The 15,017-nt window shown below is 28.5% G+C and overlaps 1 protein-coding gene and 1 pseudogene across 1 annotated transcript; both read left to right on the top strand.

Moving 5' to 3' along the window:
- Positions 1 to 10,172: 10,172 nt before the first annotated feature.
- On the top strand, positions 10,173 to 11,857 carry LOC111318106 (ethylene-responsive transcription factor ERF105-like). The gene has a single exon (XM_022920761.2). It carries the CDS (start codon positions 10,746 to 10,748, stop codon positions 11,565 to 11,567), a length of 822 nt encoding a protein of 273 aa, XP_022776496.1. The 5' UTR covers positions 10,173 to 10,745; the 3' UTR covers positions 11,568 to 11,857.
- Positions 11,858 to 12,074: 217 nt separating this feature from the next.
- On the top strand, positions 12,075 to 13,754 carry LOC111318112 (ethylene-responsive transcription factor ERF107 pseudogene; annotated as a pseudogene).
- Positions 13,755 to 15,017: the final 1,263 nt, after the last annotated feature.

Below are 15,017 nucleotides of genomic sequence, written 5' to 3' on the forward strand. Positions count from 1 at the left end.
TGGATTGGTCGATATAACCTGTAAGTTATGATCAAATGATACAAATAATATGGATCAGTAGATGAAATTTATTCTGAAGTTGCTAATGCTATGAAGCCTATGAGTTGTAATCAAATGATAAAAATAATATGGATTATTGGATGAAATTTACTTTGAAATGGTTAGTGCTAAAAAGCTAAAAAAGGAAAAGATGAGATGGTGGAGCCTTAAGAACCATATTACCATAATTAGTTAGAATTTCATGATATTGATATCCACATTCCAAGCATTATGTTTGCATTATTATTTAAACAATACTTGTATATAATTTGGTGAATATTTGAATCTTGGCTAACCATGCATTTGTCCCATGCAGTGAACGTTTGAATTATGATTTAAAATATGGCATCTGCATTTTTGTGAGAATCTAGATTGTTGCATTTGCATCATGATCATGACATTTTTTAGATACACAATTTTGACTTTAATGAAAGATTGAGAATTTTCATGACAAGAAATTTTAAACTTTTGAGGAAAGCTTTTAAGATAAGGTTGGGAATTCTTAAATGAAAAAATATTTTATGAGGAAAACATTTAGAATTTTAAAGTTCTTGAGCCTTTTAATGGAGCAGATTAATGAAAATCTTTAAGAAGTTTTAGATAAGAATCTTTGAATTTTAGATAAGAATCTTTAAATGAGAAACTTTGAGTTTTAAATGAGAATCTCTGAGTTTTAAATGAAAAACTGAGTTTTAGATAAGAATCTTTGAATTTTAAATGAGAACCTTTGAATTTCGATGAGAAACTCTAAAATCAATTGAATGTAAATCTTTAAACTTGAATGAGAAGCTTTGAACTTTTGAATGTGAACTCCAAATTTTTTTGAATAAGAACCTTTGAATTAGATGTGAAACTCTAAAATCTATCAAATGTAAATCTTTGAACTCGAATGAGAAGCTTTGAACTTTTAGAAGTGAATCTCCAAAATTCGAATGTGAATATTTAAATGTTGGATGTAAACCTTGTAATTTTGATATGAATGAATTAAACTTTGGATGTGAATCTCTCAAATATAAATCTTAAAAGTTAAGGAATTTGAATTCTTATAAAGCTGAAAAATCTTGCGAATCTGAAATGTTGCAAATTAAATTCTTGTAAATCCTTAATCTTGATTTTGAGAATCAAATTTTTACAAATCTTTGTGTCTTACGAACCTGAACTCCTTAAGAATCAAATTCTTGCAAGCTTGAAATTCTTGCAAATTTGAAAATCTTACAAACTTAAAAATTCTTGCGAACCTAAAAATTTTTATGAACTTGAAAATTCTTGAGAAACGAAAAACTGTTGCGAATCTTTGAATTGCGAACCTTTGAATTTCAAAATTGTGGTTCTTTAAACTTAAATTGTGAATATTTGAGTTTCAATTACAAATATCGGATTATGAAATTCTTAAATATTTCAAATTGTGAATCTTTGAAGTTTCAAGATTTTGTAATTGTTGTTAGGTCACACTCGAATGTAATAAGGTGTCTATGTCTTTGCATAATTCTTGTTGCACAAAAAATATGTAAAGAAGGACAACTGTAGACACCTTATTTAATTCGAGGTCTATAAGTCCAATTGTTTTTATATATGTTATAAATAATTAAAAAAAGGAAAAAAAAAAGATAAAATCAAAGGGTAGTGATTCGGTTGGCCAATTGATGTTGGATTGAACTTAAGCTTTTAAGTTTTTTGTATAAATAATCAAAGTTCTAATCTAATGATACATTAGATTTTTTTTAAGAATCCAATCTTAGTGGAACACTGCTTGGATTTGGACTTTTCCCTATAAAATAATCTTAAACAACACAAGAAAGACACGACAATTCAAGTTGAAAAACACGAGAAACATAAAGAAAATACATCCAATTTCTAGCCTATTTCCCAAAAAACTCATTCCTAGAAACCCAATCTATCAGCAAGAAAGCCAAGCAATACCTAATACCTAATTAACCAAAAAACCTTGTAGACAGTCAAAATAGCAAAAATCATCAGTAGAATTTCAAAGCTATAGAATAGAGAAGCCCAATATATAAGTAATTGAACAAAAATTCATCAGATGCATGACCAACAGAGATAATTAAGCAATATAAACCCAAAAATATTTTAGTGGTGGGAGTGACCCACGAATAATAGCAACGATTAGTGGCTTGCAATGGTAGCGTAAGGTGGTGATTGGTGCACGGTGATAAAATTCACCAAATTCTAATACTTGAGTAGCTGTATTTGCATTGATCAGTAAGGGTTTCTATTTTGAAAAAAAAATAAGTGAAAAGAAGAAATTTGAAAAAAGGTCATTATAGACTAAGGATAGCGGTTTCTGAGGATCAGTGGTGGCCCACGACAGTAGAAATGATTAAGGCCAATCGAAACCTAGAAATTTGCTTTTTGGTATTTAAAACTTTAGGTTGCTGGTCTCTTCTTTGGCAAAGGCAAAGAAAAAAGATTATGGGAGAAGAAGGAAATTTTTCGGGTCAAATTTGAACTAATGCTAGGCCTGATTCAAAAAGTCAGCCCACGCTGATTTTGATTTGGGTTTTAGCCCAAATTTCGATATTCTATTTTCTCTCTTATTTCGTTATTTAATCTTAGCATTTATTTGTTTTATTTGTATGTATTGAGGTTATGTTGGTTAATAAGTAAAAGATAAGTTGAATAAAAATGTTTTTAATTATACCGATGATGAAATTCTATGAAATCAAGAATGATTTTTTTCTATTTTTAGAAATTTCTAAGTGAAAATTTTTTCTAAATTTATCCCAAATGATAGAATAATTGAGATAAAATTTCAATAATGGTAATTAATATTTATTTTCAATTCAAAAATAAATAAATAAAAATAAATTTTAATAAAAATTTTTGGAATTAAATACTAATTAGCCAAGGATAAAATTCTTAGAAATTTCAAATGGTAAATTCTCTAAGAAATCTCCAAGTAAGAAATTTCTCTAAATTTGTCCCAAATGATAGAATAATTTAGATAAAATTTTAATAAAAATAATTATATTTTTTCCAAATAAAAAAAATTTGTTTAGTTGAAAATTTTTGACAATTATCCAATGATGAGATTCTTAAAAAATTCAAATAATAAATTTCCTAAGAAATCTTTAGGTAAAAAATTTCTTTAAATTTATCCCAAATGGTGAAAGAGTTTAAAAAAAACTTCAAGAAAATAATTATCATATTATTTTCTTTCTAAAGATAAAAAGAAATTCTAAATTGACCTAAATAGTGAAAAATTTAGAAATAAAAAATAAATTTTGAGGATGAAATTCTTGGTAATCACAAATAGATGATTATCTAATAAATTTTTAGTGAGCATGCATTTCTAATTTAACCTAAATTGTGAAATGATTAGATATATTTTCAATAAAAAAATAATTAAACCTTTTTTCGATGATGGAGCATCTTTAAGAAAACAAATGGATTCCTGAATACTCTTAAGGTGATGAAGTATTTTTAAGAATTCTTTTAGATTAATAGAGAAATCTTAGAAGTCATTTCCAATATCTGAACATTAAAATAAAAATAATTAGAACCAAGATAATTGTTAGGATAATTTAAAATAAAATGGCATCATCCTTTGGATGGGCATATGGAGGAGCTATAACCTTTCTCATGTAACCAAACTCCCGAATCTTGTTTTGATTAGTAGACTAAAACATATTTTTTAGAGATCCTTAGTCAAGCTTAAGAGCTTCTTAAAATGATGAACTAACTAAGTGGCCAATCACACCTAAATAAAAAAATTAGTAGTGATTTTTCTTGTTAAGTCTAGCTATAGATTTATAGATCTATATATTATGACAATATATTTTATTATGACTTATGGGTAAAATAATATTTTTAGTAATTTTTTTGTTTTAAAAATATATTAAAATTTTAAAAAAAGAATTTAAATTTTAACTTAATTTTAAGTTTTGAATATCTATTTTCTATTTAAAACAAAAATCTATCTAACAAATTATATTATAACAAGAAATATGACAATATAAATGTAAATATAATATTTTTATAACACATGTATGAAATATATAAAATTTTGAGATAATTTCATCTTTGGTCCCTAAACTTTGAGAGAATTCTGTTTTAGCCCTTTATTTGCCATGTTAGATGTGTGCTGACATCATCTCGTGATACCAACTGTCATTTGCCATCAATTTAAATGATTCCATAGAGGAAAAAACCAAAATATGACAACTTTGAAAAATTAAGAATCCAATTAGAACTTTTTAAAATTTAAGGATCAAAGTAAAATTTAGGTTAAAATTTAGAAACTATGGGTAATATTAACCCATATATATATATATATATATATATATATATATATATAAAGATTGGGATGCTAACATGAACATATATATGTCAATAAGCTAAATAATTAAAGGTTAATGTTATGAATGATTTTTAAATTATAATAAAATATTTAATGTAATACTTGAAGTTTAAAAATTTTTAATATAATATTTGAATTATAAATTTATTAACTAATAAGATACTTGGAGAGTCGTTTATTCATCATGTATAATCATTAGGAGTTAATTACATTATAAGTGAATACCACATTAGTTAATTAATCTATAATTTAAATATCGTATTAAATATTTTTAAAATTCAAGTATTACATTAAATATTTTATTATAATTTAGAGACCATTTATAAAATTAATCTTGAAATTAATATTGATACATAAACAGATGATTAAAAATGCTAGATAGATGTTACGAAAATTCTTTTATATAAAAGAGGTTAAGACTCAAGAAAAAATTGGGGAAAAAAATTTACTAATGGTGGGGATCAAATTCAAGTTTTGTTAAGATTCATTTTTAAAAAAAAAAGAATTGTAAAAAATTTAGATTAAACTCTAAAAAAAATTAATAATTAATTTATCGTTTATAATTAGTCATCTTAAATCTTATATAAATAAATAAAAGCCAAAATCTTTAACATAAAAGGAAATAATCCTATGTAGATAAGTTACATTTTTTATGTGTGGAATGTCATAAGTAAATACCATGTATTATATAATTAATGAATTTGATAATATAATTAATTTTAAAATAACTTATTATGGCTAAATTAATTATGTTTAAATACTAATATTCTTGCTTCCTATAAATTAGCTATAATGAATTTGATTATTAATTCAAAAAATCAAAATTTAAATAGAAAGCTAATTAATCATGAATAATTTTACATATTTACTAATCCTTATTTATGAATATGTAAACATATTAATTTGCTAGTGTAATCTAATATATATATATATATATATATATATTGTTAGCCTTAAATTGATTCTTATTTTGAAATGACAAAATATTAAGCTAAATAAGCTTGATCAAGATTTTGAAAAAGATTTATTTAGTACATATTCTTAAGTTTTATATTTTGGTACTAAATGAATAATATGTTTTTTAAAGTGTAAACAAACTTTTCTTTGTTTTCATATTTCTCAAACCAAATCTATCTTTTAAAGATTATTTATTTGAGCTTAAATAAAAGTCCAATTGTTGTTTTTAAAGTGAGCTCATTCATTTTGGACTTAATACAATTTTGATAATATTGGTTTTGAGAAATAGATTAACTTAAGAAAGTTGTTTGATAAGAACAAAGTTTTCCAACATTGAACTTATTTTATTTTTCTATATTAATTCACAAAGTTTTAATAGTTGAATTTTATATGGTTGGAAACTCTTTGAGTCTACTTTCTAATGGATCAAACAAAATCAAAATCCAAATTTTTTAAGAAAAGATTTTGAATTTTTACTAGACACTTGGCAGTTGTCTAAAAACTACTCAATGGGTAGATTTAAAAATTTACTATAATTCGTACACAATAAATTAGGTGATGAACTCTATATGGATAGAAATCCCTTTAAGTTTTGTTTTTAAATCTTCAAACGGTTTGTGATTTGGATTTGTATAACTTAAGTTATGATCAAATTAGTGAGTAAAGTGCAAAATAGGATACAACAAAATAACATTATTGGATTGATCCCTTAGGTTACAGGATCAATCCTCTAGCTGAACCAATCGATCGGGTACCTTACCTAATCAATTGGGTCATGTTTTTCAAGTGAAAAATGACACAAAACTTGAACCAATCGATCCCTTCATGCAAGAGATCGTTCGAGTCATGCCTAGAATGTGTCCAATGACTAGTTTCTCAAGCATTCAACGACTATTTTCTTCTCTCAAGCATCTCTAACGGCTAGCCTTTCATTTTCTCTATATATTGGTCATTCTAACACACCAAGAAGGTTGATAAAGCAAGAGAACAAGTGCTAACAAGTTATATTTTCATTTTCTTTTAAAATCAAGAGTTTTTAGAGCTTAAGTTCAATATCCTATGTATTTCTTGTATCCAAAATATTGTTGTTCTTCATTCATCATATTTCCTTGTACTTTATTAGGCAAACACTTAGCTTTTGAAAGCTATTTTAAGTTTGCATTGTTATTAAGTGATTTTGTAATAAAGAGGTGAGGTACCCTCTTGAATTTGTGAAATTTAAAGGTTACTACTTAGCTTAAAAAGTAAAGAGCATAAGATTTTTATCTTAAGCCTTTGTGAGAAAAAGATAGGATTGTAATTTCAATTCAAGTATAGTGGATTGAATCTTTAGTATAGACAACTAAGAGAGAGGATGTAGGTGCCTTATGGAGAAGAATCGAACCTTTATGAATTCTTACGTTTGATTTCTCTATCCCTATCTCTTTAGTTTGATTATAGTTCAAATTTGCTTATAGTTCATGAATTCATTATTGTTTGCATCATATTTTGATATTGGTTTTAATTTTCATCCAATTATATTAAAATTATTTGTTTGGAAAGAATTTAAAAAAAATCCAATTTACCCTCTTCTTGGATCACCATCTCACCTATAAAGCTAATATATATGTATATATATACACATACACACAAAAGATAACTTTAATATATTAATTTTAAAAAAACGAAATAAGTCTATGTATGTAAGGTAATTTTATACATGAATAGTATCGATGATGTCATGTGTTTTGATTATAATCAACAATTTAAATTTCAAGATTAAAATTACAAACTAACTTATTCTTTAATTTTTTTTCAATTATCGTCCAAAAAATATTGTTACTTATTCAATGGTTTTAATTTAATTTTTTTTACTTTAAATATGAATATTTCTTTCTTTTTTTTTTTTTACAATAAAAGTCTTATTGACCATGCATTCGATAGCTTTAATTTTGTTTTGAATTCTCTAAAATTTTCTATATTTACATTACCTTAATTTTGGATGTTTGATTATAAAAATAGAAAGAACTGATAGGTCAAATTATATATTTAAAATTTAAACTCTATAATATTATGTATTTAAGGAGACAAATTTTTTCATAATAACATGTAATTAATTGATAGCTTAATTATTGAGATTCACATTTATGAGTATGCATGTATGTTGTTTATATATATATATATATATATATAATAGTGATATGATGAAGTTGACACATACAACAATTATTGTCAAAAAATTTTCATTTGTATTCTTCTATTTGATACATTGTTTAAATAATAGTATTATTTTTTGATATCTTACACTAATTTTTTACATTTTATAATAAACTTTAAGATGGTGTTGTAAGATTACAACTCTATGAGTATTATTATTTTTTGTGACATGTTTTGTTATTTCTTTTTTTAGTATTATATTTTTGTAAATATATTTTCCTTGATTATTCAAGTTAAAATTATTAGATTAATCTTCATTATGATTATTTGATTTTTTTATTTCAGTTTTGGTTTAGTGTTCTTAGATATTTTACTACGAAAATTAATTGACATTTAATCTTTTCTTTTCAATTTTATAATTGCAAGGTTTTCATATTAAAACAAAAAGTTATAATGTTAAAAAAAATGTAAATGATGATAAATTTTTTTTATCAAAAGTTTTTTTTTTATAGACCTTTTTAAATGATTTTTTGATTTATTATTAATATTTAGTACTTATGTGTTTCTATCTCTTTGATAAATTCATTATTCAATTTGTCAAAAAAATTATTAAAAGTCTAGTTTTCTCTTTTTTATATTTGTTTATTAAGTATTTAGTTTGTAATAAGTAAGGAAAAAGACTTTTATTCACTTATTTTTGTTTACAATTTTATTTTTCATTTGTTATATGTGATTCAACAAATTTAACCAATTTGATATTATTTGAACTTATATTGGGTTTTCAACTTAAAGTTTATACATATATAATAAATCTTTGATTTTTTTTTTACACATATATAGTAAACCTTTGGTTCTTTGTTTCTCGAACATATATAATAAATCTCTAGTTCAATTTATACTTCAATATATAATTTTTTTTTGAAAAACGTATCTTACAATGTCCTAAATTATTAAAATTTTGAGTTTCAATAGCAATATAATTTTTTAACAATATAATTTTATGACTAATATGTGTATATTCAAATTAATAAAAAGATAAATAATTATTAAAAGAAATCATGCATTTTGTCTAATTGATTTAAAAAGTAAGAAAAATTACTTCGAAATTTTAAATTAATTAAGACAAATTCGATCACACATAGAAAAATGTTTAATTTGATTTTTTTTCATATAACTTTTTAATTACATGTATCCATATGATAACGAGTTACTCTTAGATATCATTTAGATATATGCATAATAAATTTTATTAAGTGTTTAATTAAGTTTAAACAATATTATTTATTGAATGTTTGAATATTTTAAAAGTATTATTTTCTTAGATATTATTTGGATATATGCATATATAAATTTTATATTTTTATGTACAATTATAAATGCATAGCACAGGCAACAAACTAGTTACTATTAATGCAAGTGCTAGTTATTGACATCCAACATAATTTATGTATTATAGTTTCGATTCCCTCCAAAATTTCTCTCAAACTCAACTTTTTCAATCATTTTGTGCAACTTGAAGGGACTCGTATATATGGCAAAAACCCTTTTATAGAATATTTCATTTCAACATGGGATTGAGATTTCTCTCTATTTTCCAAATATCTTCAACTCTGTAGAAAAGATTGAGAAGTGTACAAATTAAAAAAATGGAAATTATACATCATCTTATCAGGATTTTTAAGACAATTAAGCCGATAAAAGTGACCTTTGGCTACGCAGAGCTACAGGCTCCTTTCCCTTGTAGATTAAAATTGTTTGAAGATTGAAAAAGTTTTGCTTTTCTCTCAAAGGTTCCAATTCCGTAGTCAACAATTCAAACCACATGGATTTTGAATTCAGTCTTCAGAGTCAAATACAAGATTAAAAGTTTTAGTGAAACAAGTCAAGACCTTCACTACTCCACGTTGAATTCAGTGAAACTTGGTTTGGGTTTTAGGACAGACAGTAACTTGATGAGGTTGGGTAAGTCGAAACCAGTGGTCGGCATCTATTTTCTAATCTACTAATCTTGTAGAACAATTAACAACCTAGGTCGAAGTCTAAAATTAGTATCGACAAAGTCAAAATTAAATTTTGTTTAGCTTAATTAGCATTGCTATGGTTTTTAATTAACAAGGAAAGGCTATGAACAATTATATCAGCTAAGCAAACAAATTAGCAAAGCTAAAATCAACCCTCTTTCAATCCTCTATGAGTTGCTAGTTGACTGGTTTATTAATTAATTACATTTGAAAAATGTGGTAATTAAAACTCTACAGACATTCAAAACTGTGATATCTTATCTTTAATTTGTTGAATGGTGATCACAGTCAAAAAGTTGTCCAGGGCATTTTCTCAGTAAAATACGCTGTCCAACAGTTTCAAAATGTAAATCCTGAAAGTCCCCGCCACGTGCAAATGTCACAGGTGGAGATTCATGCTTTAGACTCGCACGGTTTTAGAATACCAGAACAGATTTTTTCACGTCCCATATTAACTTAACAAAAAAAATAGTGCATGAACATTTAAGATTGTGGAGCTTAGTCATCCAGAACGTTGATGTCCGTGTACGTGTACTGTTTTTTGTATTAGGCTAATCTAGAACATAAAAAAGTCTATTCTCGTATCTTGGAATTTGACTCTAGACTCGCGATAAGCTTTTCTTTAAACACTTGTTATGCCCTTTAATTCTGTAGTGTTTTGAATGATCAAATTCCGTAATCTTGAGTGTTCGTACTTACTTTTTTGTATCAGATGTGAAAGAGTCTATTCTTAAATCTTAAAATCATGAGAGCTTAAAATTTGAGTCTCTACCCGTCACACAAAACACTAACCACAGTCTTTTGCAGTTGCACGTTTCTAGTCAAGCTAAGCTCTCAAGCTAAAACATCCCCAGCAAGACATGATTACTATGGATTATGGTGTGGATTCTTAATGATTTGTTAAATATTGCAATCATAGCCCAGAATCTAACGTATGAAATCTTTATTGCTTCTATAATTACGGGGTTCCCGCAGAAGCACCCTGGAAAAGGAGTCCGTGAATATCATGTGGACCCTCCATGAATATTAAATTCCACATAGAATACAATTCTGAATTCTCTAAAGCTCCATTTTGGACCCAGGACACTTCCGGTGTCTATCCTGGAAGGTCCTGTGAAATCTCACCCCTCTTCTTTTTACGAACTATTTTTTCTTCCCCTTTATATAATAACCACCACACTCTCTCCTTTCCACTCAAATAAGTTTCCTCAAGGCTCCAAGCTTCCAATTTTCACTTCAATTTCTCTCTGGAAATCATTAACCACCTCTCCCAAATGGGATATCCTGAAGAAACATCAGCCTTGGAGCTCATCAGGAATTACCCCCTGACTGACTTTGCTTCCATGGAAACCTTTCTTTCCGATCTCGATCACTGTACTTCCAGGGTCGCCACCGCTCAAACCTCCCAAGTAGCCAAGTTACCTCAGCTCAACCCAACTCAAGTCGGTAGCCCACACCAGCTAAAACAATCTACTCTAAGCCAACGCCGTCCTTCTATAAACGTGACAATCCCACCAGCAAAAGTTAACATAAGCTCAAAGCCAGCTACAGTTGAACCACCAGATTCTAACGAGAAAAGACACTACAGGGGTGTCAGGAGACGACCATGGGGGAAGTTCGCAGCTGAAATCAGAGACCCTAACAGGAAAGGCGCAAGGATTTGGCTTGGAACCTTTGACACCGCCATAGAAGCTGCAAAAGCTTATGATAGAGCTGCCTTTAAGCTACGTGGAAGCAAAGCCATATTGAATTTCCCTCTTGAAGCTGGCAAATCAAATTCCGCAGAGTCTGAATTAACTGAGGATTCATTTTCAAGGAAAAGGAGAAGAGAGGAAGAGGAAAAAGAAGAAGAAGAGAGCCTGGAGAGTAAAGTAGTGAAAAGAGAGAAGGTAACGGAGGAAAAGGTGGTGGTGACAGCGGAGGCCAAAGAGATGTTGACGGTGACGGAAAGTGTAACGCCGGGCGTTTGTTTAACGCCGTCAAATTGGACGGGGTTTTGGGACAGCGAAGACATGAAGGGAATATTCAGTATCCCTCCGTTATCTCCGTTATCTCCCCATCCTTCATTTGGGTATTCTAGGCTTGCGGTTATGTAAGGCTTTTGACGGGTTTTACGGCTGCCGTTTACTAAATCAGGAAAAGTTTGCTGAGGTGGCTTGTTGAATTATCCAAGATCGAGAACGAAAAGGGAAAGTTAACTGTTATCAAATAGAAAACCATGGAAAAGAAAAAAAGTAATATAATAAAGAAGCGTGTTCAACTGTTAGTGTACATAAAGTAGAGTCAAGCATTCAAAAGGACTGCCTAAGCCTAAATTTGTTGTTGAATTAAAATTAAAATTGTATTTGTTCTTTTATTTATTTAATGAATTTGTCTTTTGCTATCATTGAAGACTCTTTGAGTTAAAAAAATATTATTTTATCTGTTCCATTTTTTTTTGTTTATTTGTTTTGAAATATCTTAAAATTATTTTTTTTTAATATCTAAATTTTTTTTATATTTTAAAATTACATTTTAATGCTTTTTAAAACTTTTTGACATTAAAAGTTTTGAAACTTTAATTTTATAAAAAAATTTAATTTTAATATTAAATATATTAAAGTCTTTTTTTTTTTTTAAATTCCATGAAAGTTAATGCCATCTGAACAACTTGAGATTGAAAAAGTATATGATATTTAGATTTTTTATGTAAATTAAAAATTAAAAAAAATCATTTTATCACATTGCTTTGCAACTGGTCATTTTACACTTAAATTCATGATGAAGCCGCCAAATAAAATGACAAAAACCTTGAAAGAGCTCGTTGCCTGCGGAGCCCTCAAGTAATCAAGTTGCAAAGAGTTTTACCTCCAAAATTTCTTGCATGTCAACACCCATACGCGCCTCCTTTACACTCCAGCTTGCTAGCTATAGATGTCTTGAACAAGTTGGAAGGTCCCAACCAGGACACAAGATAAAACATGGACAATCTTTTTCACTTTGCGTAGTACCAACTTGAAACTCCCCTTAAAGGTCCCCATTTTTGCCTTATTAATGATCAAGGATATGATCATCCAATTTCCAGCGCATAACTTTGGGATGAAAACCGTGTGCAGAAATATCAAAGATCCTCTCTCCAAGCACAGTGGACAAATCAAAACAACAACAAATTTCAGGTCAGTCCCACAATAGAAAGTGAAGGGTGCATGTCAATTTCCAGGGCCATCGCAAGAGGAAGGGGGGAGGGGGGAACTTGAATATTTTCTTGCCTGTATAAATATCCTCAAATACTCCCACTTCTAACTTCATCTTCTTTCATAAATTCCTGAGGACTCTAACAAAAATGGCCACGCTGGAAGAATCAACAAAACTTGAGTTCATTCGAGAGCACCTTCTCGGAGACTTTGCCTCCACAGATGCTTTCATAACTGGCCTTGATTTTGGTCTGTCTCAGCTACAACCCATCATCAAACCCGAAAACCAAATTCCCCAACTAGAACATGACCCTCCCATGTCCGACCCAAATTACCAAATCCCTGAAATCTTTAGCTATGAGGTAAAACCTGAAGTTCTTGACATGGAATCTCCAAGTTCCATCATTATTTCAGGGTCAAAAATGGAGCCAAAGGTGTCACTTTGTGAACAGAGAAGGCATTACAGAGGGGTCCGGAGAAGGCCATGGGGCAAGTTTGCTGCAGAGATCCGAGATCCAAGCAGGAAGGGGAGCCGGATCTGGTTAGGTACTTTTGACAGTGATGTCGACGCTGCCAAGGCTTATGATTGTGCAGCATTTAGAATGAGGGGTCACAAAGCAATATTAAATTTTCCACTAGAAGCTGGAAAGGCTAGCCCACCAGTCACTACGAGCAGGAAAAGGAGAAGATAAGAGAATTCAGTTACCGGAAAGTCCTTAGCTGGCTTGGGAGGTAAAGGAAGAAGACGGTGAGCTTGATGATCTGAATCAACTGTCACCATTAACTAGAAAACATGTTATAGTGACATGTTAGATAACGTGAATAAGGATAAGTTGTAAAGTAAGGCCTATGATTAATGTCCAAATCACATCAACTATAAATGCACTATGAAAATAAGTACTAGTTAGTATCTAAGTTTTTGTTCCTTGCAAGTTATTTAGAGTTTGATTTATAATCATCAAGATTGTAAATTCGAGTGACATATCTTAAATTAGAGTTGTATAGGTTTCTTTTTTATGTTTTCAGGATGGAATAATGCTGCAATTAAGACCAAAGACCCTGTTGTACATAAATTGTATATAAAAAATTGCAGTTGAAATTTTGTGGAGAGGAATGTGGCACAATGTTGTTCTCAGAGTCTCAACTTGTCTTGCCGTACGTTTTTTTTTGTTTTGTTTTTTCTTTCATTGTTTTTAGGGGAAGGTGGGGTTGAAGAAATTTATTTTCTTTTGTAGGAATATTGTTGTCAATGCCTGAAAGTGCCATCAATGGATGCTAGTGCTACAAAATGACGTCAGTATATGCAGCAATTTCTATGCAAATTCATTTCTAAATTTCCATTCAACGGTAGAAAAGAATGATTGAAGTCTGGATATTTTATAGGCTATTTATTTTGCTTATATAAAGATTTTTTTAAAAAATTATATTAATAATCAAATATTAATCAATTGAATAATTAGTCAAATTATAATATTAAATAATTAAAATTAATAAATTATAATTTAATTAAATAATTAACTTCATATACAATAAATTTAAATTTAAATTTTTTTCTTTATCATTAAATCAAAATCTCAGCAAACTCATAAATAACTTTTGACTTAAACCAAAGTTTCAATTTTCTTCCCAATCAAGTATCTGCATGAACATTTTTCAACAAATGGGTTTTTCATATTTAAAGACCAAAAAAAAATTACTTGATGATTTTTGAAGATTTAATATTCATGTACGAGCAAAGTTCCAATGATTGATATCAGTTCAAGCTTTCTCTAATGATTGATGGTATTAATTTATTTTTACACAGCAAACAGTAACTTAAAACCTGAAAAAACTACGATATTAAAATTTAAATTAAAAATTTATTAAATATCATATCTTAAAAATAATTTATAATTAAACTAAAATTTACCAAGGTTAAAGATTAAATTTACCGAGAGTTCAATTTATGACAGTTTTCACTTGAGTTTTCTATCAAAAAATTTGACTAAAGTGCACAATGATGGATTGATGGCAGAAAATAAAAAATCATTACCTTATTTATCTTTTCAATGACTGAATCCAAAAGATTTCCTCAGACCCCAAAACTGCGCTTCTTTGACAAATCATGGTGTAGAGTGTAGACAACCAAGCCATTTAGCAGAAATAAAAAGCCACCTCGATGTCGTTGTCTTCGTTATGTTGGTACATTGCATATAATTTGGGGCTCTAGCTGCCGCACCTACAGGAAAGTCTCGCATCAACCAATTCTCAATCAGAACGGATACACCTCAGCCAACAAGTTGCACCAAAGGGGACCCTCAATGAATACATTTGCCAGAGTTTTGTCCCCTTGTATCCTACGTTTCCTTCCATGAAGATATATATAGACGATGG

The sequence above is a fragment of the Durio zibethinus genome, chromosome 9 (genome assembly GCF_047325235.1).
Source record: "Durio zibethinus cultivar Kanyao isolate XHJ-2024 chromosome 9, ASM4732523v1, whole genome shotgun sequence".
In the NCBI taxonomy this organism is placed as follows: domain Eukaryota; kingdom Viridiplantae; phylum Streptophyta; class Magnoliopsida; order Malvales; family Malvaceae; genus Durio; species Durio zibethinus.

Coding starts and splice junctions, on each gene's coding strand:
- LOC111318106 (XM_022920761.2), top strand. CDS start 10,746: ATGGGATATCCTGAAGAAACATCAGCCTTGGAGCTCATCAGGAATTAC.